Source organism: Bos indicus x Bos taurus, chromosome 2, assembly GCF_003369695.1.
Source record: "Bos indicus x Bos taurus breed Angus x Brahman F1 hybrid chromosome 2, Bos_hybrid_MaternalHap_v2.0, whole genome shotgun sequence".
In the NCBI taxonomy this organism is placed as follows: Eukaryota; Metazoa; Chordata; class Mammalia; order Artiodactyla; family Bovidae; genus Bos; species Bos indicus x Bos taurus.
In genome coordinates this window covers 119,099,304-119,126,135 of record NC_040077.1, presented here as the reverse complement: position 1 = coordinate 119,126,135, position 26,832 = coordinate 119,099,304, and the positions used below count along the sequence as shown (strand labels likewise).

General features: G+C 43.8%; 1 protein-coding gene and 3 non-coding genes across 4 annotated transcripts; all 4 read left to right on the top strand.

Annotated features, from left to right (window-relative positions):
* The first annotated feature begins 6,974 nt into the window (after nt 1-6,974).
* Nucleotides 6,975-16,920, top strand: NCL (nucleolin). Its single transcript, XM_027516187.1, has 14 exons — nt 6,975-7,149; nt 8,452-8,568; nt 10,005-10,494; nt 10,871-11,089; nt 11,202-11,288; nt 11,472-11,613; nt 12,195-12,319; nt 13,186-13,309; nt 13,724-13,881; nt 14,630-14,753; nt 14,936-15,069; nt 15,607-15,733; nt 16,039-16,262; nt 16,431-16,920. Exons 1-14 carry the CDS (start codon nt 7,132-7,134, stop codon nt 16,505-16,507), a joined length of 2,166 nt encoding a protein of 721 aa, XP_027371988.1. The 5' UTR covers nt 6,975-7,131; the 3' UTR covers nt 16,508-16,920.
* LOC113881621 lies at nt 11,329-11,398 on the top strand. The gene has a single exon (XR_003508108.1). It is a non-coding gene; the product is annotated as a small nucleolar RNA SNORD82 (small nucleolar RNA).
* Nucleotides 15,162-15,241, top strand: LOC113881659. The gene has a single exon (XR_003508118.1). It is a non-coding gene; the product is annotated as a small nucleolar RNA SNORD20 (small nucleolar RNA).
* LOC113881584 lies at nt 15,770-15,903 on the top strand. The gene has a single exon (XR_003508083.1). It is a non-coding gene; the product is annotated as a small nucleolar RNA SNORA75 (small nucleolar RNA).
* Nucleotides 16,921-26,832: the final 9,912 nt, after the last annotated feature.

The following is a 26,832-nucleotide window of genomic DNA, read 5'->3' as shown; positions in this document are numbered from 1 at the left end:
GTTAATTAACACATCCAACACCTCACATTTTTATCCTTTTTTTGTGTGTGAGAATATTTAAGTTGTACTATTTTAGCAAATTTCAGTTATACTATACAGTGTTATAACTGAAATTTGCTAAAATAGTACAACTTAAATATTTAAGGCAATGGCACCCCATTCCAGTACTCTTGCCTGGAAAATCCCATGGACGGAGGAGCCTGGTAGGCTGCAGTCCATGGGGTCGCTAAGAGTCGGACACGACTGAGCGACTTCACTTTCACTTTTCACTTTCATGCATTGGAGAAGGAAATGGCAACCCACTCCAGTCTTCTTGCCTGGAGAATCCCAGGGACGGGGGAGCCTGGTCGGTTGCCGTCTATGGGTCACACAGAGTTGGACACGACTGAAGCGACGCAGCAGCAGCAGCTGCAGCATACAGTGTTATCAATCATAGTCACCATGTTTTACATGAGGTCCTCAGACCTTATTCATCTTTTCGAAAAATTCATTATTATTTTTTTGGCTGCAGTGGGTCTTCATGGCTGCATCCGAGCTTTCTCCAGTTGTAGCAGGCTAGCGCTACTCTTCATTGTGGTGCACTGGCTTCTCATCGTAGTGGCTTCTGTTGTTGCACAGGCTCTAAGTGTGAGGGCTTCAGTAGTTGCAGCATGTGGGCTCAGTCATCGTGGTGCATGAACTTAGGTGCTCCTCGGCACGTGGAATCTTCCCAAACTAAGGATCAAACTGTCTCCAACACTGGCAGGTGGATTCCTATCCACTGTACCACCAGGGAAGTCCAGACCTTATTCATCTTATAACTGAAAGTTAGTACCCTTTTACCAACTTCTCCCCATAGCCTCCACCTCCTAGCTATTGCAATAGTGTTTTAATGAACATGAGAGTGCAGATATCTTTCAGCAATACTATTTTAATATTTTGAGGAACCTCCATATTATTTTCCATAGTGGCTGCAACAATTTACATTCCATTACTTTTAAATCAATCTTCTGGCATTTAAGAAAGTGTTCCCTCCTTTTCTCCAGCCAGTTGATGCCTTGTAAATGCCCATCTGGGGTTCCCTGGTAGCTTAGCTGGTAAAGAATCTGCCTGCAATACAGGAGACCCTTGTTTGATTCCTGGGTTGGGAAGATTCCCTGGAGAAGGGATAGGTTACCCACTCCAGTACTCATGGGCTTCCCTGGTGGCTCAGAAGGTAAAGAATCCATCTGCAATGTGGGAGACCTGGGTTTGATCCCTGGGTTGGGAAGATCCCCTGGAGGGCATGGCAACCCACTCCAGTAGTCTTGCCTGGAGAACCCCCATGGATAGAGGATCCTGGTGGCTACAGTCCATGGGGTCCCAAAGAGGTCAGACACGACTGAGTGACTAAGCACCTGCACAACTGCCCATCTAGCCTCCGATTCTTCCCAAAGAAGACAGCAGCAGACAGGAATTATCCTAATTTTCATGCCCATACTCCATTCACTGAATGGACACTTATTAATGTCCATTTTATGCACTTTTATGCACTGGGAACTGTCTGGACACTTAAGAGGCATTAAGCCATCTGCATCAGTTACACAGGTACACTTACCTTTAGCGTCAAATTGGTCTGGACCAAGGGGAAGCCCCTTGGTTTGACAATCCTCAGTCAGTCTTGTCTTCTCGTGGTTCTTTCCTGAGCTTCCAAGTCCCCCTTTACTGGCTCCTTTCCTATAGGCTATAAGCCACGGAGAAACTTGTGACTACTCCCTCTCCCAGGGGCACTTCCCACAGGGGCCTTACAACTTCTCTATCCACAGCAGTGTGGCTGCTATCCTCACACTTGCCAAAACCTCTGATATCTTTTAGTACCAAATCCAGTAGACCCTCTCAGGCCTTACCTTATTTGACTTTTCTGGAGGCACTGGACACTGTTCTTTGCTTCCCTTTTTCTTAAATTCTTTCTTCCCTTGGCTTCCAAAATTCCCCTTTCCTATCTTGGCTTCTGACTCCGGGCCTTTTCCCACCACTGGACCTGGGTCTGCCCAGCCTTCTCCTCTCATTCCGTCTGCTATTCTAGGCTGGTCCCTTCTGTCATCTGTCTGCAGCCAGGCGGCCACCTTCTCAGAGCCAATTGCCTAAAGTGACTGGTATTTCTCATGCACGCAGCATGTCCAACACTGAATTCAGGAGCTTCGCCCCAAACCTGCAGCCCTGTTGGCGTCACTCCACTTACATACACACATTCAACAGATAATGGCAATAAATGATCCTTTATCCCTCTCCATGAAGTGAAGTGAAAGTCGCTCAGTTGTGTCCGACTCTTTGCGACCTCATGGACTATACAGTCCACGGAATTCTCCAGGCCGGAATACTGGAGTGGGTAGCCTTTCCCTTCTCCACGGGATCTTCCCAACCCAGGCATCAAACCCAGGTCTCCCGCATTGCAGGCAGATTCTTTACCAGCTGAGCCACAAGGGAAGCACAAGAATACTGGAATGGGTAGCCAATCCCTTCTCCAGTGGATCTTCTTGACCCAGGAATCGAACTGGGGTCTCCTTCACTGCAGGTGGATTCTTTACCAACTGAACTATCATGGAAGCCCATAATTCAAGTCACCAAGTCTGTTAATAATAACACTAACTAGTATTGAGGGCTTATTATACATCTCATTTAATACTTGTTACAACCCCAAAGTCAGGTGCTATTATTATCCCCATTTTATAAAGAAACTGGGATGACAGAGTAGGGTCTATTTCAATCCTAGTTCCAGGATTCCCTGGTGGTCCAGTGGCTGACTCCACGCTCTCAATGCAGAGGGCCCAGGTTTGATCCCTGGTCAGGGTACTAGATCCCCCTGCCACAAATAAAATTTGCATGCTGCAACTAAGACCTTATGCAGGTCAGGAAGCAACAGTTAGAACTGGACATGGAACAACCGACTGGTTCCAAATAGGAAAAGGAGTTCGTCAAGGCTGTGTATTGTCACCCTGCTTATTTAACTTCTATGCAGAGTACATCATGAGAAACGCTGGGCTGGAAGAAGCACAAGCTGGAATCAAGATTGCTGGGAGAAATATCAATAACCTCAGATATGCAGATGACACCACCCTTATGGCAGAAAGTGAAGAGGAACTAAAAAGCCTCTTGATGAAAGTGAAAGAGGAGAGTGAAACAGTTGGCTTAAAGCACAACATTCAGAAAACGAAGATCATGGCATCCGGACCCACCACTTCATGGGAAATAGATGCGGAAACAGTGGAAACAGTGTCAGACTTCATTTTTCTGGGCTCCAAAATCACTGCAGATGGTGACTGTAGCCATGAAATTAAAAGATGCTTACTCCTTGGAAGGAAAGTTATGACCAACCTAGATAGCATATTGAAAAGCAGAGACATTACTTTGCCAACAAAGGTCCGACTAGTCAAGGCTATGGTTTTTCCAGTGGTCATGTATGGATGTGAGAGTTGGACTGTGAAGAAAGCTGAGCGCCGAAGAATTGATGCTTTTGAACTGTGGTGTTGGAGGAGACTCTTGAGAGTCCCTTGGACTGCAAGGAGATCCAACCAGTCCATTCTGAAGGAGATTAGCCCTGGGATTTCTTTGGAAGCTGCTAAGCTGCTAAGTCACTTCAGTTGTGTCCGACTCTGTGTGACCCCATAGACGGCAGCCCACCAGGCTCCCCCGTCCCTGGGACTCTCCAGGCAAGAACACTGGAGTAGGCTGCCATTTCCTTCTCCAATGGGTGAAAGTGAAAAGTGAAAGTCAAGTTGCTCAGTCATGTCTGACTCTTAGCGACCCCATGAATCGCAGCAAGCCAGGCCTCCCTGTCCATCACCAACTCCCGGAGTTCACTCAGACTCACGTCCATCAAGTCAGTGATGCCATCCAGCCATCTCATCCTCTGTCGTCCCCTTCTCCTCCTGCCCCCAATCCCTCCCAGCTTCAGAGTCTTTTCCAATGAGTCAACTCTTCGCATGAGGTGGCCAAAGTACTGGAGTTTCAGCTTTAGCATCATTTCTTCCAAAGAAATCCCAGGGCTGATCTCCACTTTCATCAAGAGGCTTTTTAGTTCCTCTTCACTTTCTGCCATAAGGGTGGTGTCATCTGCATATCTGAGGTTATTGATATTTCTCCCAGCAATCTTGATTCCAGATTGTGCTTCTTCCAGCCCAGCGTTTCTCATGATGTACTCTGCACAGAAGTTAAATAAGCAGGGTGACAATAAACAGCCTTGACATACTCCTTTTCCTATTTGGAACCAGTCTGTTGTTCCATGTCCAGTTCTACCTGTTGCTTCCTGACCTGCATATAGGTTTCTCAAGAGGCAGGTCAGGTGGTCTGGTATGCCCATCTCTTGAAGAATTTCCCACAGTTTATTGTGATCCACACAGTTAAAGGCTTTGGCATAGTCAATAAAGCAGAAATAGATGTTTTTCTGGAACTCTCTAGCTTTTTCCATGATCCAGCGGATGTTGGCACTTTGATCTCTGGTTCCTCTGCCTTTTCTAAAACCAGCTTGAACATCTGGAAGTTCATGGTTCACATATTGCTGAAGCCTGGCTTGGAGAATTTTGAGCATTACTTTACTAGTGTGTGAGATGAGTGCAATTGTGCGGTAGTTTGAGCATTCTATTTATTAATAGATATTATTTATTTTATGTTAATAGGTATTTATTTAATAAATATGTAAAAATATTAAAATTTATTTGGTTTACTGTGAGCAGCACACAAACAATATTTAATCTCAAGAAACCTCTAGTACTAGGAATTGTTCACAGTAGGAACCACCCTGGTGGTCACAGGATATTGTAACTGCGGGCTGAGGAGAAGAACTTGTCAGGCCAGCCACAAACCAGGGCCTTTGACCACGTAAAAGTGGTCAAATAAATGCTCAAAAAAATAAATTCTAGTTCCTAGCTATGTGACCCTGGACAAGTTAATCTATCTCTCTGCCTCAGTTTCTGTAAAACAATGGTAATTTATTTTTACAGGTATAAAGAACTGGAATAGTGCTTAGAAATTCATAATTATTATAGAAGTATCAGCGATTACTATTTTTTTTTTTTAATCTCAGGCTGACTCCAAAGCAAAGCACTTGAACACTCATATACTCAGACTTTCTCCAGTGTTCCCTTTACCTAAATACTTCATTCATTCAACAAATTTTCACCACTACTTGTATCAAGCAATGCTTAAGGCACCAGGAATACAGCAGAGAACAAAGGTTGTATTCTTTGAGGCTGGGGAAAGAGCAAATGGGCAGTAAACAGACAAAAAATGCTAGGTAGTGGTTAAGAACCTGCCTCCATTAGGGTGGTGTGGTAGGAAGCCTCTGCGTGGCACTTTTCACTGGAGGGTGGGGGAAGGCCTCTTAAGAGGTGATACAAGCTGAGATCTGAACTGACAAGTCAGCCATGCCAATATTTCTATAACTCATCCTTGTCACTTGAGCATGTTCCCTGCTTATCTCCCTAGCCTCTTCCCATGAGTGTCCAAAGCTTGCTCTGTGCCAAACTGCTTGCAAACACTGGGGTTTTATTCTACCACGCCTTGGCTTATGCTGTTTTTTCTGTCCCTAGTCACCCAGTACGTGTCCACTTGGCTCCATCCCAGAGTTCAAAATGAAAACCTCCTTAGGATGCTCGCCAGATATCAGAAAGCAGGGTGCAGACCAGAGCATGGGCCCGTCTCCTCCCTGATCAGACAGCCCCAGTGGGTAGCTGTGGGCTTCCTATTCACTTAGTCACAGGAGTGTTTTAGTAAGAATTGCAAAATAATTTGATGGCTCAGAGAATCCCCATCAGCCCTTGTTAAAATACAAAACCCTGGGCCCAGCCCCACATCTCCTTAATTAGGAACCCCAGAGGTGATTATGAACATTAGTTCATTTGGGGAAACATCGTCATAGCTGAAGATACCTTGGTTTTGTTTCAGGTACCAGATGCCAGATATAACTTACTACCTGGGCAGCTCTAAACTGAAGAAAGTGCTCTGGGTTGTTTTACACCAATTAAGTTTTGCCAATGATCCATCTGAATAACTGGCAAAAGCACAACGCAAAGGCAATCTTCTATTCCGTCCAGGGAACCTTCCTTTAGACTCTTTTGACTAACTCCTGGACCATCTGACACTGACTTAGCAGCCAACGTTTTTAAAAAGGAGGTGCTTTAGTTCCAAATAACAAAGAGGGAACTTTTAAGTGGTCAAAGGCCCTGCTTTGTGGTTGGCCTGACCAAGTTCTCCTCAGCCCGCAGTTATCCCGTGACCACCAGGGTGTTGCCTACTGTGAAAAATACCTAGCACATGAGGTTTCTTGAGATTAAATATTATTTGTGCGCTGCTCACTGTAAACCTCACATACTAGATTGTCTGTATCAGCAGTTCTCAGGAGGCAGTTTCTGAGATGGGGCACCGGGGGAATCACCAGCAGACAGGGGTACTTTCTGGCGCGGTTCATTAGCAGGGGAACTAAGGTGGGCGCTCAACGTGGTGGAGTCGGAATTCCCGAAAGTCTTGGGCTCTTTAGAGAGGAAACGGGACAAACTCTTATCTGCACTGCCTCCAGGAGGCTTTGTGTAGAATGTGGGCCGGGGCCGCCCGTGAAGCCTCTCAGGAAACCCAAGCCCTCCGAGGCAGACAAGACCCTCCCTGACTGAAAAATCAGAGACAACTGGTATCCACCGCCCGGGAGTTAAGGAACACGCGGCGCCAAAATGTCCGTCCCAAAGCGCAGGCGCCGAGAGCGCGGGCCGTGGATGGGCACTCCGGATACCGCGCGCCAATAGCCCAATCAGAGCTGGCTTTGCACAAAGCGAGTCCCGCCCCAGGCCGCCGCCACGAATCCCCTCCCCCTTCCTTGGCCGCGTCGGCCCGCCCACTCCGGCCCGCGCCCCGCCCCGCGTCGTTCTCAGCTAGAGGCTCGCGATTGGCTCATGAGAGGGACGCGAAATCTGGTTGGTCGAGGCGGAGTCACGAGGGTGCCGTCGTCGCCTTTCCAGAGGCGATTACTGGGCAGGCTCAGTCTTTCGCCTCAGTCTCGAGCGCTAGCTGGCAGCCAAGCGTACGCGCTCAGGGATTAGCGGCCGCCATCGACGGTGCTTAGGTTCCTCTGGACTCGTCTGCGCCACTCGCTCGCCACACACTCCGCCGTCATAAGCCGCCATCATGGTAAAGCTCGCAAAGGTAAGAGGCCTTGCCCGCGCGAGCACGGACATCAAGGCCCGTTTTTCGAGGAGCGCGCGCCCTGCGCCGCCAGGAGGAGGGCCTGCGCGCCGTCCCGGGCGCGTTCGAGGGCGCCATGCTGTGGGAAGTCTCGCGCGATTAGCTGGGAGGTCTCGCGTTTTTAGCTGCTTCGTAGCGAAGTGAAGAGCTTCGGCAGGTGCCGCGCTGGTAGTGAATGCGGCGGGGAAGGACTTCAGGGCTGGGAGTGGGGAGGGGGAGAAGGGCCTCGGACTGATGAGGCGAAACTCCTGCGACGGGCCGGAGCGGGGCCCCGCCTCCTGACGCACGTGCCGCGGCGCGGGGCTCGCCACGTGGGCCGTGCCGTGTAGGGCCGGCGGCCTGCGGAGGGACCTGGCCTTGTGGGGAGGGCGGCGGTGCACCTCGTCTCCGGTCCCGGTCCAGCGGGGTGGGTGGACGGGAGCGGGGCGGGTGGACGGGAGCGGGGCTCCGGCAGGAGGCCCTGCCGCATGCTTTCTGCGCCAGGCTGCGCGCACGTGGTGGCCTGCGACTTGTCCCACGTGGCCGTTCCAGGGCTGAAAGGGGCGGGGTTGGTAACCTGGGAAAGGAAGTCTTAATAGAAGACTACGGGTTAGACGTGTTTGTTTTTTTTTTTAAAAGCTGCCTTCAGAATAGGGTGGTGGGATTTGGTGCCACAGTTTACCTCAAAGGCTTTTTCAAGGTGGTTTTCCTCATGTGAAGGGCCTCGAATTGTTGGCAGTTACATTGGTCCAGTTGTAGTCCGCATTGAGAAACGGTGCGGTGAAGCAAGGTTCGATTCGGGTTGGAGGTGTAATTTTTAAAAAGGGGTGTGCTTAAAGAACGTAGCAAGAAGAGAGTAGCCTTTTTATCCAAAGCAAAAGTTTTTTTTTATTTTTTTAAAGAACTTGAGAGAAAATACGTAGGAAATTGAGTGCTAAGTCGCTTTGGTCGTATCCATTTCTTTGCGACTCCATGGACTGTAGCCCGTCAGGCTTCTCTGTCCATGGGATTCTCTAGGCAAGAATACTGGAGTGGGTTGCCATACCCTCCAGGGGATCTTCCCGATCCAGGGTTTGAACCTCCGTCTCTTATGTTTCCTACAGCCGGGTTCTTTTATCACTAGCGCCACCTGGGAAGCCCTGTGTTAACATTGGTATGAAGGATAATTTTTATGTAAATTGTAGTTAACAGTATGAAGAGGGAGTTCTAAGGGACATTAGTGCCGTTTTGCTATGAAGAATGGCTTGAAATGAGGGAGGGTGTAATGTGTCACGTCTGTTTTAGGCCGGTAAAAATCAAGGTGACTCCAAGAAAATGGCTCCTCCCCCAAAGGAGGTAGAAGAAGATAGTGAAGATGAGGAAATGTCAGAAGATGAAGACGATGAGAGCAGTGGAGAAGAGGTAATTGTATATAGTTCAATGTTGAATTGCCTTAAACTACAAAATGGAGACTTAAAGCAGGTGGTATTGGATGTCTGAAAATATTGGCAGAAAAACCAGGATTCTGTTAATTTCACATAGGACCTGTCGTAATGGTCGAGCATTTCACAAAGTTGTATTGACCTGTCATGATGGCACAAGAATATTTCAATGAACTTGAGAGCAAAGATCTGTAGGTGTGTGTATGTGCATGCACATGCGTGCACACCTTCTGCAGGGCTTGGTGTGATATATTGTAGTAAATCACTAGTTTTCCACTTTCAACATGTTAGTTCCACATACCAGATAAACTGAGTTCTACATACCAGATAAACAGGGTGGACAGTTAACTGTCCTGCGAATGGCAGCTCTGAGCATTATATTCAGGTCTGAGGTTAGCCTTATCAGATTCTTCTAGCTTCCCAGTAGGATCAGTTGGTCTCTGTTACCCTGTATGAGTTTGATAATACTAATCACTGTTACAGTGGTGTGGATTGAGAGTTGCCACCTTTCATTGTATTAGCACTTATTTAGAATTCCCAGCTACTGTTGATTCACTGTAAAGAAGACTCATTGCTTTATTTGTTCATATTTCTTATTTAGAATTTAATGAAGGTTTTATTTTGGCACATGTTACCTGATAAAACCAATAGTTAACAAAAAGTAGTTTTGAGTGTAACTTTAAATATAGACAAGTGATGGTTTTTATCAAGCTAATGTGGTCTTTACTAACTTTGCCACTATTGATTATCCCACTGGCCTTTTTTGATGTTCATTTTCTCTTTGGTTCTAAGAATGAGCATTCATTGAACTTCCTACCTCCACCCACTGTGAGAGCCCCAAATGACTTAATAACATTTAACAGGTTGTCTTCTCTATGTGTTAAGGCTTTATGTGTCAAGTCATAATCCTTAAAGCAGTGTATAAAGAGCCAACTCAGTGGAAAAGACCCTGATGCTGGGAAAGGTTGATGGCAAAAGGAGAATAGGGCAGACAGAAGAGGATGAGATGGTTAGGTAACATCACTGACCCAGTGGACGTGGATTTGAGCAAACTCCAGGAGATGGTGAGGACAGGGATGGCTGGCTGCAGTCCAGAGTTGGATGTGATTTAGTGACTGAACAACAGTTATTTTCAGATGTGAAAACTATTGAGGCTTAAAATTAAGTTTTAAAACTTTGTCTAAGCCCATGCAGTGGCATCTAGTCTATTTTCAGGGTCTGTGTTAGAGTTTCCTGCAAGATTAAGACTGTGACTTCAAGTGTACAGAACATGTTAATTTGACCCTACCTTTTAACTTGTTCACATCTGGTGCATGTGGTGGTGAACTGAGGCAGTGCTAGAGTTGAGCATTCATTTATGGGACAACTCTCTGAGTTTGAAAACAAGCTTATGTTGTTTTTTGTTTATTCTTAAAGGTTGTTATCCCTCAGAAAAAAGGCAAGAAGGCTGCCACAACTCCAGCAAAGAAGATGGTGGTTTCCCCAACAAAAAAGGTTGCAGTTGCCACACCAGCAAAGAAAGCAGTTGTCACCCCTGGCAAAAAGGCAGCAGCTATGCCAGCCAAGAAGACAGTTACACCTGCCAAAGCAGTGGTAACACCTGGCAAAAAGGGAGCCACCCCAGGCAAAGCAGTGGTAGCAACCTCTGGTAAGAAGGGAGCAGCCACCCCAGGCAAGGGAGCAAAGAACGGCAAGAATGCCAAGAAGGAAGACAGTGATGAAGAAGATGAAGATGACAGTGAAGAGGAAGACGATGATGATGAAGAGGAGGATGAGCCAGCAGTGAGGAAGGCAGCTGCTGCTTTTGGTGCTGCTCCTGCCACAGATGATGAGGATGACGAGGATGACGATGATGACGACGATGAGGAGGAGGAGGAGGATGAGGAGGATGAGGAGGACGAAGATGGTAAGGCATTGTATTGGTAGTTCCTGGACTCCTGTTTGCAAGGTACATTAGGGATGAGGTGCGGGTGGTAGAACTACATATTGCTGAAAACCTGGGGGGTTAGATAAGAATCATCCCAGGGATTCTCTGGGCTGATTGTGATGCACTAGATTGGGACCCATGAAAGATTGCCTGCTTGTGTTGCTGAGTCCTTTCTATGCTTTGCAACCCCACAGACTATAGCTGCTCCTGAGTAAAATGCTTCAAACAGCTCATTCTGTGTTTTACTTATCATAGTTCTAAGCACAGTGGCATGAATAAGATTACATTTATTTTCCTTTAGGTCTTCATGAACTGGGATAGAACTCAGTTTTTGACTAGGTGGTTTCTCTTTCAGACTCTGAAGAAGAACCTATGGAGATTGTACCAGCCAAAGGAAAGAAAGCTCCAGTAAAAGCTGTTCCTGTGAAGACTAAGAGCACTGCTGAAGATGAAGATGAAGAGGATGATGATGATGATGATGATGAAGAGGAGGAGGAAGAGGATGACGATGATGAAGACGACGACGACGATGAGGAGGAAGAGGAGGAGGAGGAAGAGGAGGAAGAGGAAGAAGGTAATGAGTTGGATTCTCAAGTACATTGATATGAGTTTTGTTTAAAAGGAGGTACTTGAGTATGTGTGGATGACGCTTGTGGATGACATAGATTGTTTGAACTCTTGTCCAGAGCCTGTCAAAGAAGCACCTGGAAAACGAAAGAAGGAAATGGCCAAACAAAAAGCAGCTCCTGAAGCCAAGAAACAAAAAGTGGAAGGTAACTTAGAGAATTGGGGGATTGGGAAATGATACCACATAGCACAAGTGATGAACAATAAAGGGACTTAATACTGAAACCTGATGTTATATTTCAATGTGCTGATGTGCTGTGTACAGAAATAATTTGATTAATATTTAAGTATACTGGAAAATTGACTAATTTGAGAAAATTTTTGTACAGGCACAGAACCAACTACGTCTTTCAATCTCTTTGTTGGAAATCTGAACTTCAATAAATCTGCTCCTGAATTGAAAACGGGTATCAGTGATCTTTTTGCTAAAAATGATCTTGCTGTTGTTGATGTCAGAATTGGTGTGTCTAGGTAAGTATAGGGGGCCTGTGTCATAACATCACACATTGTTTGTGGGTCTGCTGTTGCTTTTTCCTTTCAATTTTAGGACCTTAGCTCATTATTCTTAAACAAGAATATCTAAAAGTCTTCAAAAATTAGATATTATTGAATTAAATAATCTGATTATCAAATTGTGAAACCCCCAAATTGAAATTTTCATAATTCCCCTTAATTTTTGATATTACACAAACTAAACATTTCTTAGACCTGAAAAGCCATAATAGTGAATGCTTTTAAACAGGATTCTCTTAGTGCTTAAACAGGTTCTTTTATCATGTGCTATTAGTTGTTAAGCAGCAGTGTAGCTAATGAAGATCTCAGAGATGAACTTGCATCATTAGGTCTTGATACTTATAGACCTTGTTCTGTAGCCCCATCTTAAAGGGCTTAACTTAATTTTGTTAATAGTACAGGTGCTTCTTAATCTTGGTTTGCACTATTATGTTAGTGTTACTGCTTGTCCAGAGTACTTGGTAGCTGTGACTTTTGTGGGTTTGTCCCACCACCTCCTGACCTGTAATTTTTAAAATTTTTGTCTCTTCACTTTAAAGGAAGTTTGGCTATGTGGATTTTGAATCTGCCGAAGACCTGGAAAAAGCCTTGGAACTCACTGGTTTAAAAGTCTTTGGCAATGAAATTAAACTAGAAAAACCAAAGGGAAAAGACAGTAAGAAAGGTATGTAAAGCTTTAGGTAACGCTGATACTGATAGCTTGTTCATAGCTATGTATCTAATTTAATGTAGACAAGCTGGGGTAAGTAGTTTAACCTTTTTCTTTTGGCTTCCTCATATGTTGAGGATTAAATGAATTAGAATGTTAAATGTTTACATCAGTGCTTGGCACTGCTTGCTAGACTTAAAAAATAATTGGTTCAGTATATCTAAATTAATAGTCTTTTCCTCACTGGACCTAGAGCAGATCTCTTAACTACTCTCTCTGCATCTTTTACCCTTTTCTAGACACTTGTCACTTTTCAAGTGTGTGTTCATCACCTTTTTATTTGGGGCACCTGCATTGTATACCTTATGAAATCCTAGTTCCCTGACCAGGAATCAAACCGTGCCCCATGCAGCAGTGGAAGCACAAGAGCCCCAACCATTGGACCATGAGGGAATTATCTACAGTATTTTTTCCCATAGTCTTTTAAATTAAAACATACTGAACACTTGATTTACATAGCATATGATATTTAGCTCTCTTTTTAAGTGTTCAGCACATAGTTAGCTGTCAGCTGTGAAAACAGTTTGTTTTTCCATTGCTGTATCTCCATAATATATAATAGCAGAGTGCCTTTTACATTATGAAATCTAAAAATTATAATTTTTTTGGTTGTGCCCTGTTGCAAGCAGGGTCTTAATTCCCCAACCAAGGATCAAACCTGTGCTCCTGCATTAGGAGCTCAGTCTTCACCACTGGACTACCAGAAAAGTCCATAAAAATTTTAGCAAGAACTTGTACATTGGTCAGTCTTTGATCTTTGGGACAAGAAAGGTCTTTTAAGCCATTCAGTTCATTTTTATGTTTTTTTTTTTTTAATCTAGATCGAGATGCAAGAACACTTCTGGCTAAAAATCTGCCTTACAAAGTTACTCAGGATGAATTAAAAGAAGTGTTTGAAGATGCTGTGGAGATCAGATTAGTCAGCAAGGATGGAAAGAGTAAAGGGTATGTTTTGTGTCTACTGAAATGTTTCATTAAAATTAACGCACTTTAATTTATAGAAGAAATGTTTATTTAACGTTCCTATGTTTGTGATTTTGGGCAAATTATTCTATAACCTCAGTTTCCTATCTGTACAGTGAGGATAATGTACCTAATTCAGAATAATTTTATTATAAACTAACATAAAAGTACTACCTAAGGCCTAGCTTTCTAGAAGTATTGGGTAAGCTTTCTGTAGTGGGAGGAAAGTTTTAGTTGAAAAGTGGAAAATGGCAGAAACCTTGACCATTTCAATTAGTATAAAACAGGGCATTTTTATTTTACTTGTCTGAAATAGTCATATTGCTGAGATTAAGAGAGAATTAATATGGTTTTTAAAACCGAGTGAGTTCTTTACTTTTCTTCTCCTTATTGTAGGATTGCTTATATTGAATTTAAGACAGAAGCTGATGCAGAAAAAACCTTGGAAGAAAAGCAGGGAACAGAGATAGATGGGCGATCCATTTCTCTGTACTACACCGGAGAGAAAGGTCAAAGTCAAGACCATAGAGGTGGAAAGAATAGCACTTGGAGTGGTAAGAATTTAAGTTTCCTTCTGGGTTCTGAAATTTAGGAGAGAAAAGAAATCCTTTGCATCTTTGTACTTTATATAGTGGATAAACTGGATGTAGATCAGCATGCTATACCTCTATTTGTAATTGTCTTGAATGAGAGCTATATGAAATATTTGTGCTAGAACATAGATAAATCTAGCTTCCTTTGTATGTTTTATACTGTAAAGAACTTAGATTGTGTGCATTTAAATTAGAATATTGTTCTAGGAAGACACAGGGCTATAGTCAGCTTGCACATCTGCACAGTAGGAATGGAAGGAACCAGCATGTAAGTACTTAACAGGTATTTGATGTTGAGTAGCAAGTAGGATGGAGAAGGCAATGGCACCCCACTCCAGTACTCTTGCCTGGAAAATCCCATGGACAGAGGAGCTTGGTAGGCTGTAATCCATGGGGTCGCGAAGAGTTGGACATGACTGAGCAACTTTCACTTCACTTTCATGCATTGGAGAAGGAAATGGCAACCCACTCCAGTGTTCTTGCCTGGAGAATTCCAGGGACAGGGGAGCCTGCTGGGCTGCTTGTCTATGGGGTTGCACAGTCGGACATAACTGAAGCGACTTAGCAGCAGCAAGTAGGATTCCACCTATATTAACATTGGTGTGTTACCTCTCTGAAGCACAGAAGTTTTTGGAGAACACGGTACAACTGTGACTTAAGTTGGGATGTACTACTTCAGAGTCTTAACTTGACATCTCTTTATTTATAGGTGAATCAAAAACCCTGGTTTTAAGCAACCTCTCCTACAGTGCAACGGAAGAAACTCTTCAGGAAGTATTTGAGAAGGCAACTCATATCAAGGTGCCCCAGAACCAAAATGGCAAATCTAAAGGGTAAAGTATATTTATGTCACCAGTTAACAGGCTTTTTAAGAGTTGTCTTGCGGAAGTGAAATCATGTTCTCACATTTAGCAGAAGCTGCATTGTTTAAGGATTTGCTTGAGGAAAAAGGCTTGGTGGCAGCAGCAGAGTCATGTGCTTAGTAACTTATTCTAAGTATTGACTTAATCCTCAGGTATGCATTTATAGAATTTGCTTCATTTGAAGATGCTAAAGAAGCTTTAAATTCATGTAATAAAAGGGAAATTGAGGGCAGAGCCATCAGACTGGAGTTGCAAGGACCCAGGGGATCACCTAATGCAAGAAGCCGTAAGTCACTTTGTTAACAGGAATTTGTGGTTGGGTCCTGAGATCTACAGAAGAACATTTGCTTCTTTCTGTTGCTGCTGAGTAAATGATACTGGATATGATGACTGATTATCTGAGAAATAACTGATGAAATCTTAAGAAAATTCCTCTAGATAGTCAAGTTCTGATCCAGCTAAGTCAACACTGAGCAGCACATTGCCCTGTGGTTCACTGTCTTGTGTTTATAGCTGCCTATTTTAGGACTGCTTTCACTTACTTGGGTTGCTGCTGCTTCTGTTTTCCATAAAAAGATTCTTAACTGCTCTGGTGATCAGTGTAAACATTACGTGGAATTTGGTCCAAACCCTTTGCTGAATTAAGCATTAATTGACCCAAGTTGCTTTAACCTGCTTTTTCTCATATAGACACTCTTTTAAGTTGAAAGGCTAGCATTTGCTAAGGGAAGCATTCTTAGCCAGTAGTCAGATGCTAGACTGTAACGTAAATCCAGTGTTTTCATGGATTGTGACTGATACAGTTTTTATTTTTATTTCCCAGAGCCATCCAAAACTCTCTTTGTCAAAGGTCTCTCTGAGGATACCACAGAAGAGACGTTAAAAGAGTCGTTTGATGGCTCTATTCGAGCAAGGATAGTCACTGACCGGGAGACTGGATCCTCCAAAGGGTAAGAGGCAGGAAATGTGCGGCTCTCCCACCTTGAGTCTTCTCACTGAGCTCCTTTCTGTCAATCAGTGACAGTTGAGGATTCGCACGAGAAGAAGAGATAATTCACAGAGCTAGCGTTGTTGCCTTCTCTCTTCACAGAGGCCTATTCAGCTGTTTTGTGAGACATTCTGTTTCAGCTTTCTGTAGGGAAGTGCTCTCACCTGGGTCTTCTCAGTTTAAGGCTTATGGGATCGCTATGAAACATGTGAGATTAAACTTGGCATATGTGTGCTTTATAACAGGCAATTTCATTTGGTGTTTTAGGTTTGGTTTTGTAGACTTCAACAGCGAGGAAGATGCCAAAGCTGCCAAGGAGGCCATGGAAGATGGTGAAATCGATGGAAACAAAGTCACTTTGGACTGGGCCAAACCTAAGGGTGAAGGTGGCTTTGGTGGCCGAGGAGGAGGCAGAGGTGGCTTTGGAGGCCGAGGTGGTGGCAGAGGTGGCCGAGGTGGCTTTGGTGGCAGAGGCCGGGGAGGCTTTGGAGGTAAGAAGCGTGGAGGGCCACCCTGCTGTGTTCACTGGTTTACGTGGCCATGCACTTCCCAACCTGCAGATCCATGTTTCCGCATCAGTCCCCAAGTCCTTACTCACCCTGCTGGGGAAGGATGACTGGCTTTTAGAGCCTGTTTAATGATGCCTTGCTTTTCTGCAGGGCGAGGAGGCTTCCGAGGAGGCAGAGGAGGAGGAGGAGACCACAAGCCACAAGGAAAGAAGACGAAGTTTGAATAGTTTCTTCTATCCCTGTCTCTCCCTCTTCCATTTGAAAGAAAGGACTCTGGGGTTTTTACTCTGTTAACTGATCAATGACAGAGCCTTCTGAGGACATTCCAAGACAGTATACAGCTCTGTGGTCTACTTGGAAATCCGTATAGATAACATTTCAAGGGAGGTAACCCTGTTGGTGTTGACTGGATATTCGTATAAACTTTTTAAAGAGTGATAGAGCTAACCCTTATCTGTAAGTTTTGAATTTATATTGTTTCTTCCCATGTACAAAACCATTTTTTTCCTACAGAGTTTGTTTTTTTGTTTTTTTTTGTTTTTTTTTGCGTTGGGGGGTGTAAAGGAAAGCAGAACGTTTTATCATGATTTTTGCTTCAGCAATTTTGGGACAGATTAAAAGTCCTAGAACTCTGGTGCCAGCCTTGTACTTCCTGTCTTAGAGTGTTTCTCCTGGAATATCACTGAGAGTAGAGCATGGTGGAGCCAAGTTCTACCACTCCATATCTGTTCCACCCCTGATGAAGATGTTTCTGCTTTGGTTTTGAGTGTCCCAGCCATAAGTTTTGGTGAAATGGCTACTGAAGTAACAACTGCAGCCTTGTGTGTCTTCATATGAAAGCCTGCTATGATCTTATCCCAATTACAAACAGTCCTGAGGGTCAGGTGTCCTGAAAAAGTGCTCTGGAAAGAGGGCTAGGAACGCTTTGGTTGAGCCTCTTAGATAAGCATACAAGAGCAGTGCCTGATGAGAATTCTTCTGGGGTGAATGGGCCAAAATGAAAGCTTCCAACAACTTTGGTTAAAACTGACAAGAAAGGCCTTCAGTTTTGCACTGGGTTAATTCAGACATTGTGCAAGTATTCCCTGCCCACCCCACTTCCAAATAAAGGTCACATGAGAGACCTAGGTCAAGGGATTAACATTTTAGTTGAAAAACAGTGCCCTAGGTGATAGAAAGAATGAAAGATACTAGTGGAATAGAAGGCCAGCTGAAAGATAGAAACCAGGGGTCACCAACCTTGTTAGGAACCGGGCTAAAAATAGGTGATCCAGTGCCATCACAGAATTACCAGCTGAGCTCTGCCTCCAGTCAGGTCAGCAGTGGCATAAATAATGTCACTTGAATCACCCCCAACCTGTCCCCACCCCATGGGGAAAAACTACCAGTCCTTGGTGCAGATTTCTGGCTCTGAGTTGCTGGTGGAGTGAGGGTGTCTAAACCTTGACATGTGATGCACCATGTCTCGGTCACTCTGGTACACTCTTTGTGACCCATGGACAGTAGCCTACTAGGCAGCTCTAGTATTACAGGCAAGGATGGATACTAGAATGAGTTGCCATTTCCTACTCCAGGGAATTTTCCCAACCCAGGATTGAACCTTAGTCTCATGTCTCCATGGCAGGTGGATTCTTTATTAGTGTCACTTCACTATCTGCCAAGTCTGTTGTACAACAGGTCAGGATAAATACCTACTTTGAAGCAGGGAAGATTGAAAATTTGGTTCTGCTAGAAAGAAAAGCCAGCATAGGGACATCATCTGATTAACGAAACCTAAAAACTAAAATGAACCCTTTGTGACCTATATTTTCTAGATTTAAAAGATCTAATTAGTTGGAGCCATTTGTGCTAGTGCCTGCTGGCTGAGTCACTTCAGTCGTGTCAGACCCTGTGACCCCATGGACTGTAGCCCACCAGGCTCGTCTGTCCATGGGATTATCCAGGCAAGAATGCTAGAGTGGGTTGCCATTTCCTACTCCATGGGAAATGCAGAGATCAAACCTCCATCTTCTGTGTCTCCAGCATTGGGAGGTGAATTCTTTACCACTGAGCCATCTGGGATGGCTCATGTTGTCTGTTACCTCTTGAAGCAAACGTGTAGAATTTTTGACTGGACGTGTGGAAATTTGCATCAATGGCAGCTCAGTCTGTCACAAACTGGACATTTAGGAAGGGCCTGTATGATTGGTCTCTAGGTCTCCAGGGCCTTTTCCATTATCCAGCAGCTGTCTCTTGTGGGTACCACCCCTGACTGCTTAGCTCAACTTTCGACAAGTTTCTGGGTTTAAACCTGAAGGTGTAATAAACAACTTGGCCATCTAGAAACATGAATTAGCACTTGCTGGCTTGCTAACCCACTAGCAGCTAATGCTGCTTATGCTGTATCCATGGTGTGCCAGGCTTTGATCTCAGTGTCTCTAACCTGCTGTGGGTCAGGATGAGCAGAAAAACAGTTCTTTAATCCTGACTGTTCTTCCTTCCCGTCAAGGGAAGGAGATTGTCAAGCACTATATACTACAGTTACTCCAGTCAGGGACGTTATGGTGATTTCCACTGGGATGAAGATGAAGGGTGGTTACCCTGTAGCACTTGGATTTAGGGAGTCCAACAAACCTCTTAATCCTAGGCCTTCTCAGCGCCTGTCTGGTCTCTTGGTGAGGGTTTTGCAGCCATTTTAGAAAAGCAGCTCCCTACAGCAAATGGTTGTCACCACTTTGATCACTCTTCCAGTAGGTGGCAGCACACCCCCAAAGATGTGGACACCTGACAGGGAGGAGTCGGGGGGGAAGCCTTAAGTTTAGTTTCAGGTCAATGCGTCTTCCAATTCAGTTTAAGTAGTGGTGGTGTTAGTCATTCAGCCGTGTCCAACTCTTTGTGACCCCATGGACTATAGCCCTCCAGGCTCCTCTAGCCACAGGATTTCCCAGATAAGAATACTGGAGTGGGTTGCTATTTCCTTCTCCAGAGGATCTTCCTGATCCAGGGACCGAACCCGCGTCTCCTGCGTTGATAAAGTGAAATTGCTCAGTGGTGTCTGACTCTGCGACCCCATGGACTGTAGCCTACTACGCTCCTCCGTCTATGGGATTTTCCAGGCAAGAGTACTGAAGTGGGTTGCCATTTCCTTCTCCAGAGGATCTTCCTAACCCAGGGATTGAACCCAGGTCTCCCACACTGTAGGCAGACGCTTTGTTGTCTGAGCCACCAGGGAAGTCCAAGAAGTCCTTCATCGGTAGGTGGATTCTTTACCACTGAACCACTAGAGAAACCCCGGGCTTAGGAATCTGCAGAAAGTCCACTCAGAGCACAGGAGTGCTATGGAATCCCCACAAAAAGTGGATACTAATTGGGCCCAAGAACTAAATTTTGTTGAATGGTTGTTCTATGCTGTTTATCTCTCTGAGTTGTCACTTACCCATACTTGGCCCACTAATAACTTCATTGTAATTCAGTCTTTGTCTCCCCTCAGCCTTAAAAAGTGCAAAGCTTTTCTCATCCAAAAAGAGTTTGTCTCTTCACCCTACCTCCCTGCCTAGCTGTTCCCTCTAAACTTTACTGCCAAACTTCAAGAAGGGTCACACTGCTGCTTCCCACTTCTTTGCCTCCAGTAGGGTGGCTGCTGTCCCCACACCAGCATTGAGTTCGTTAATGGGTTCTCATGACCAAAGGCTGTAAATCCAGTGGTTGGTCTTCCCTTCAGTTATGGCTTCCCTGCAGCATCTGACAATTCCTTTCTGTTTGAAACTTCCTTTTCTCCCACTTAAGAAAGGGGTGGTGGCTCTAACAGTAGACCAGTGTGAAGAGGGACAAGAACAAATACCCCTGGGAGTAGAACCTCTCAGAATTTTACCCAATTAATATGTGTGAGCTAGTGGCTGTTCCTCCATGTCAGGTAACCCCGTAATTAGAGGAGAAAGACTTAATGATCCTTCTACTTGGAAATGTGAAAAGAACACTTGTATAACTGCTGACTTCTGAGTGGAGGGACTTGGTTTTATTTACTGTCCTGTCTCATGGCCCTAGGATAGTCTGTGACACATGCTAGGTCCTCAGTAGATAATGAATGAAGAAATCCTAGAGAAACGTCTTCCCTCAACTGCAGGAAACCTATGGCAGCAGCAGGAAGGAGTCTCTAAGGCCAGGAATTCTTAACATATATTTTTGAAGTTCTTAATCTTTTTGTGTTGGAAATTCTTGGGTAAAGCCTTTGAAAAGTTTTCAGAATAATGTTTCCCATTTTAAAAAAAAAGGATTATAAGGGAAATAAGTATACTGAAAAAAGTTTTCAAAATATTAATATACATAATTTGTGATAGAATTATGTGTTCACTAATGCATTAGGTAGGTGTGCGTGCATGCTAAGTCGCTTCAGTCGTGTCCAACTCTGTGCCACCCTATGGACTGTAACCCACCAGGCTCCTCTGTCCATGGGATTCTCCAAGCAAGAATACTGGAGTGGGTTGCCATTTTCTTTTCCAGGGGATTTTCCCAACCCAGGTTCGAACCTGGGTCTCCTACATTGCAGGCAGATTCTTTACCATCTGAGCCACCAGGAAAGCCCCAGGTAAGATGTATTTACATTTAAAATACAGTTCCTGTTGCATGCGTGCTCAGTCCTGTTTGACTCTCTGTGACCCCCCCCGCCAGACTCCTCTGTCCATGGGATTTTCCAGGCAAGAATGCTGGAGTGGGTTGCCATTTCCTCCCCCAGGGGATCTTCCTGCCCAGGGAGTGAACCTGTGTCTCTTGCATCTCTTGCATTGGCAGGCGGATTCTTTACCATTGCACCACCTGAGAAGCCCAAAATATAGTTAGGGAGTTTGGTTCTGGTGATGGTGGAGTGGCTTTTAACAGATTAACCCTCCTGTTGGGAATTATAAACTTGATAAAATATAAAAATCAACTTCTGAGGTGTTGAAGACCAAACAATAGAAGCTGAAACAGGTACCATCCTTGAAAGAAGCTAAAGACACTGGGGGAGATACATGTTTAACCAGCTTTTCCCTTGAGGATATGCCCCCCCACCCCCTACGGATTGGCATGAATCTTTGGACATAGACTTTAAGCAGAAAGGGAGTCTTACTAAACTGAGAAGTCAGGTTGGAGCAAACATGAATCTGGCAACCTACCTGAAGATAAGAGATAACTAATTGCCTTCAAATTCTTGATTGAGTCCCATATTTATGAGCAGCGCAAGACTCTCATGTTGTTGCTGTTCAATTGCTCAGTTGTGTCCGACTCTTTGTGATCCCATGGACTACAGCACGCCAGGCTTCCCTGTCCTTCACAGTCTCCCGGAGCTTGCTCAAACTCATGTCCGTTGAATTGGTGATGCCATCCAGCCATCTCATCCTGTGTCATCCCCTTCCTCTCCTGCCTTCAATCTTTCACAGCATCAAGGTCTTTTCCAGTTAGTTCTTCTCATCAGGTGGCCAAAGTACTGAAACTTCAGCTTCAGCATCAGTCCTTCCAATTGATTTTCAGGGTTGATTTCCTTTAGGATTGACTGGTTAGATCTCCTTGCAGTCCAAGGGACTCTCAAGAGTCTTCTCCAACACAACAGTTCAAAAGCATCAATTCTATAGTCTTCTTTATGGTCTAACTCACATCCATACACATCTACTGGAAAAACCATAGCTTTGACTAGACGGACCTTTGTCAGGAAAGTGATGTCTCTGCTTTTAAATATACTGTCTAGGTTTGTCATAGCTTTTCTTCCAAGCTAATTTCATGGCTGCAGTCACTATCCACAGTGATTTTAGAGCCCCAGAAAATAAAGTCTGTCGTTTCCGTTTTTTCCCCATCTTTTTGCCATGAAGTGATGGGGCTGGACACCATGATCTGTGTTTTTTTAATGTTAAGTTTTAAGTCAGCTTTTTCACTCTCCTCCCAGGGGAAAACAGGAAAGGTGAGAAAGAGCTGGCTATAGATTCCAGCAGATACCTGGTGCTGGAGGGAAGTTTGGAGTTCAAATTTTTCCCAGTTAGAAGGGTTTGATAAACACTTCAAGTGTTTCTTTGAAACTCAGAAGGGTCATACATTAGACATACAGAATAGCACATTCCAGGCCTAAGGACTAAGGACTAGGACTAAGGGCAAAATACGAAACTGAAGTAGACTCACCCTAACAAAGAGTAAAACCTAAAACAATCAGTGGGGGAGTCTGCTGGGAATTTAACTGCATACTAGAACAAAATCTAACAGTGTTCAGGGGAAGATAACAATCCAGACTCTGCAATATGTCATTCATATTGTCCAGTAAGCAAAAAGATTAATAGAAGTGCAATGAACCATGACTGTCCACAATCAAGGGAAAAAGGCAAACAACTCATGTTGAAATTTGTAAGCAAGCACTTTAATCATTGTAAACATGTTAAAGAATCTACAGGAAAAGATAAGTATATTGAATGAAGAAATGAGGAATTTCTGGAGAGAATGGAAACTCTGAGAACTGAATGGAAATCCTAGAAGTGAAAGTACTATGTTAAAAATTTAGCTAGAAAGGCTTAGTAGCAGGAAAAAGGATCCATAAGGATCCAAAAGGATTGGTCTAGAAAATAGACCAATAGCAGTATAGAATTCAAAACATGCTACTCCTAAATATGATATCAAAAGATATTAAATATTTCAAGCTGAAGGAACTTGAGAAACAGCAAGTGCATGAAGGATTTTTGGAGTGTCCCCTGAAGCAGCTCATAAAACCCTCATATGAAAGTACCCTTGTTATACCCAGAAGAAGGACTTCCCTGGTGGCTCTGATGGTAAAGCGTCTGCCTACAATGCGGGAGACCCAGGTTCAATCCCTGGGTTGGGAAGATCTCCTGGAGAAGGAAATGGCAACCCACTCCAGTATTCTTGCCTGGAAAATCCCATGGATGGAAGAGCCTGGTAGGCTACAGTCCACGGGGTCGCAGTCCACGGGGTCGCAGAGTCCGGACACGACTGAGCGACTTCACTTTCTGTCTCTGAAGACAGAGGGACACCAAAAGGGAATTTTAAGGAATAGGCCTGCTGTTTTCCCCGTTTACTACACTCAGTTTATATCCTTTTTTTTTTTTTTTTTGGTCCTTATTTTTCCACAACTCTCTATTATTCATCAAACCTAACATAAAAATACTCAGGTTTAACCACTTCTTCAAGTCTTCATTTCCTTATAAAGGCTTCCATGTCTCGTAAGACTTACATAAATCTGTCTGCTTTTCTCTTTTTATTTATTTGGCTACATCAGGTCTTTGTTGGTGGTGCACAGGTTTGCTCTGTGTTATGTGGGATCTCAGTTTACCCCACCAGGGACTGAACGCAAGTCCCCTGCATAAGAAGGCAGATTCTTAACCATTGGATCACCAGGGAAGGTCTGCTTTTCTTTCTGTCTCGTTAAATTTTTTAATTGCAGGATAATTGCTTTACAAAATTTTGTTGTTTTCTGCCAAACCTTAACATGAATCAGCCATCAGATCAGATCAGATCAGATCAGTCGCTCAGTCGTGTCCGACTCCTTGCAACCCCATGAATTGCAGCACGCCAGGCCTCCCTGTCCATCACCAACTCACAGAGTTCACTCAAACTCAGGTCCACCAAGTCAGTGATGCCATCCAGCCATCTCATCCTCTGTCGTCCCCTTCTCCTCCTGCCCCCAATCCCTCCCAGCATCAGAGTCTTTTCCAATGAGTCAACTCTTCGCAGGAGGTGGCCAAAGTACTGGAGTTTCAGCTTTAGCATCATTCCTTCCAAAGAAATCCCAGGGCTGATCTCCTTCAGAATGGACTGGTTGGATCTCCTTGCAGTCCAAGGGACTCTCAAGAGTCTTCTCCAACACCACAGTTCAAAAGCATCAATTCTTCGGCACTCAGCCTTCTTCACAGTCCAACTCTCACATCCATACATGACCACAGGAAAAACCATAGCCTTGACTAGACGGACCTTTGTTGGCAAAGTAATGTCTCTAGCATAATGAATATGCTATCTAGGTTGGTCATAACTTTCCTTCCAAGGAGCAAGGGTCTTTTAATTTCATGGCTGCAGTCACCATCTGCAGTGATTTTGGAGCCCAGAAAAATAAAGTCTGACACTGTTTCCACTGTTTCCCCATCTATTTCCCATGAAGTGTTGAACCTCCTTCCTATCTCCCTTCCCACCCCACCCCTCTAGGTTGATACAGAGCCCCTGTTTGAGTTTCCTGAGCCATACAGCAAATTCCCATTGGCTATCTATTTTACATATGATGATGTAAATTTCCGTGTTACTCTTTCCATACATCTCACCCTCTCCTCCCCTCTCCCCATGTCCATAAGTCCATTCTCTATCTCTGTTTCTCCATTGCTGCCCTCCCTGTAAATAAGTTCTTCAGTACCATTCTCCTAGATTCGGTATATATGTGTTAGAATACAATATTTGTCTTTCTCTTTCTGGCTTCCCTTGTGGTTCAGCTGGTAAAGAATCCACCTGCTTTTCTCTTTTTAAATCTTTTTTTTTTTTTTAATCTATTGTTACAGGGCTCTAGCCAAGAACTTAGACATATAAAGGAAAAAGATACTTTTCCTCCCCAACATGATCCAAACTAAAGGTCTAAGAGAAAAAGATGAGAGAAAAAGAAACAGAGCCTCAATGGCAATATCAAATTGTCTGTCATATGTGGAATTGAGTCCAAGAAGGAGAGGAAAGAAGGAATAGGCACAAATAAATCTCTTAGAAAAATAATGGCAGAAAAATATCTAAATTGATGAAAAACAACCTACAGAGCCAAGAAGAAAGTCACACACACCTCAGCATAGCATAACTGAGTTGTTGAAAAACAAAATAAACTTTTAAACAAAGCCAGGCAAAAGAATGAAGGCTAAGCCTCGCAGGAAAATGACAAGATAATGGATGATAGTGTTAAAGGAAAAGTATCAATCTAGAATTCTGTATCTACAAAGTGTTTTTCAAAAATAAAGGGAAATAAGTCATTTTCAAACAACTGAAGCCGAGAGAGCTCATCAGTAAGTATACTTGAGTTTCGAGAAATGCTGAAGAAAGTTTTTCATGCTGAAGGGGAATGATGTCAAATGGAAAGCTGGGTCCTCCAGAAGAAATAAAGAGCACCAGAAATGCTAAATAATACCCTTTGAAAGGTCTAAAGCAAAAACCTAACACATATTTGCTGGGGTTTATAATATATGTAAAAGTAAAATACATGACAAAAGTAGCACAAACTAAGGAAGTGGGTCCATGAAGTTGTATGATTTTGAGATCCTTGTATTAGACTTAAGCTAGTATAAAGTTAATTCAGGGTAAACAGTGATAAATTAAAAATACATAGTGTATGTTTAACCCTGGTTGTTCAGTCGCTCAGTAGTGTCCAACTCTTTGCGACCCCCTGAACTGCAGGACGCTACGCTAGGCTTCCCTGTCCTTCACTCTTTCCTGGACCTTGCTCAAACTCATGTCTATCGAGTCAGTGATGCCATCCAACCATCTCATCCTCTGTCACTCCCTCTCATCCTACCCTGAATCTTTCCCAGCTTTGGGGTCTTTTCCAATGAGTCAGCTCTTCACATCAAGTGGCCAAAGTATTGGAGCTTCAGCATCAGTCCTTCCAGTGAATATTCAGGGTTGATTTCCTTTAGGATCAACTGGCTTGATCTCCTTGCTGTCCAAGGGACTCTCAAAAGTCTTCGCCAGAACCACAAATTGAATGCATCAATTCTTTGGTGCTCAGTCTTCTTTATGGCTTTATAGTCCAACTCTCACATCCATACATGACTACTAGAAAAACCATAGCTTTAACTCTACAGACCTTTGTCGGGCAAGTGATGTTTCTGCTTTTTAATATGGCATTTAGTTTTGTCATAGCTTTCCTTCCAAAGAGCAAGTGTATTTTAATTTTGTGGCTGCAGTCATCATTCTCAGTGATTTTGGAGCCCAAGAAAATAAAATCTGTCACTATTTCCACATATCCCTCATCTATTTGCATGAAGTGATGGGACTGGATCCCATGACCTTAGTTTTTTTTTTTTTTTTTTATGACCTTAGTTTTTTTAATGTTGAGTTTAAGTCAGTTTTTCACTCTCCTCTTTCACCCTCAACAGGTTCTTTAGTTTCTCTTCACTTTCAGCCATTAGAATGGTATCATCTGCATATCTGAGTTTATTGATATTTCTCCCAGAAATCTTGATTCCAGCTTGTGATTTATCCAGCCAGGCATTTTACATGAGGTACTCTGCATATAAGTTTAAAACAAGCAGGGTGACAATATAGAGCCTTGTCATACTCCTTTCCCCAACTAGGCCATTGTTCCATGTCCAATCCTAACTGTTGCTTCTTGGCCTGTGTACAGGTTTCTCAGGAGACAGGTAAGGTGGTCTGGTATTTCCACCTCTTGAAGAATTTTCCACAATTTGTTGTGATCCACACAGTCAAAGGCTTTGGCATAGTCTATAAAGCAGAAGTAGATGTTTTTTTTGAACTATCTTGCTTTTTCTATGATCCAACAGATGTTAGCAATTTGATCTCTGGTTCCTCTGCCTTTTCTAAAACCAGCTTGAACATCTGGAAGTTCTCAGTTCACGAAGTG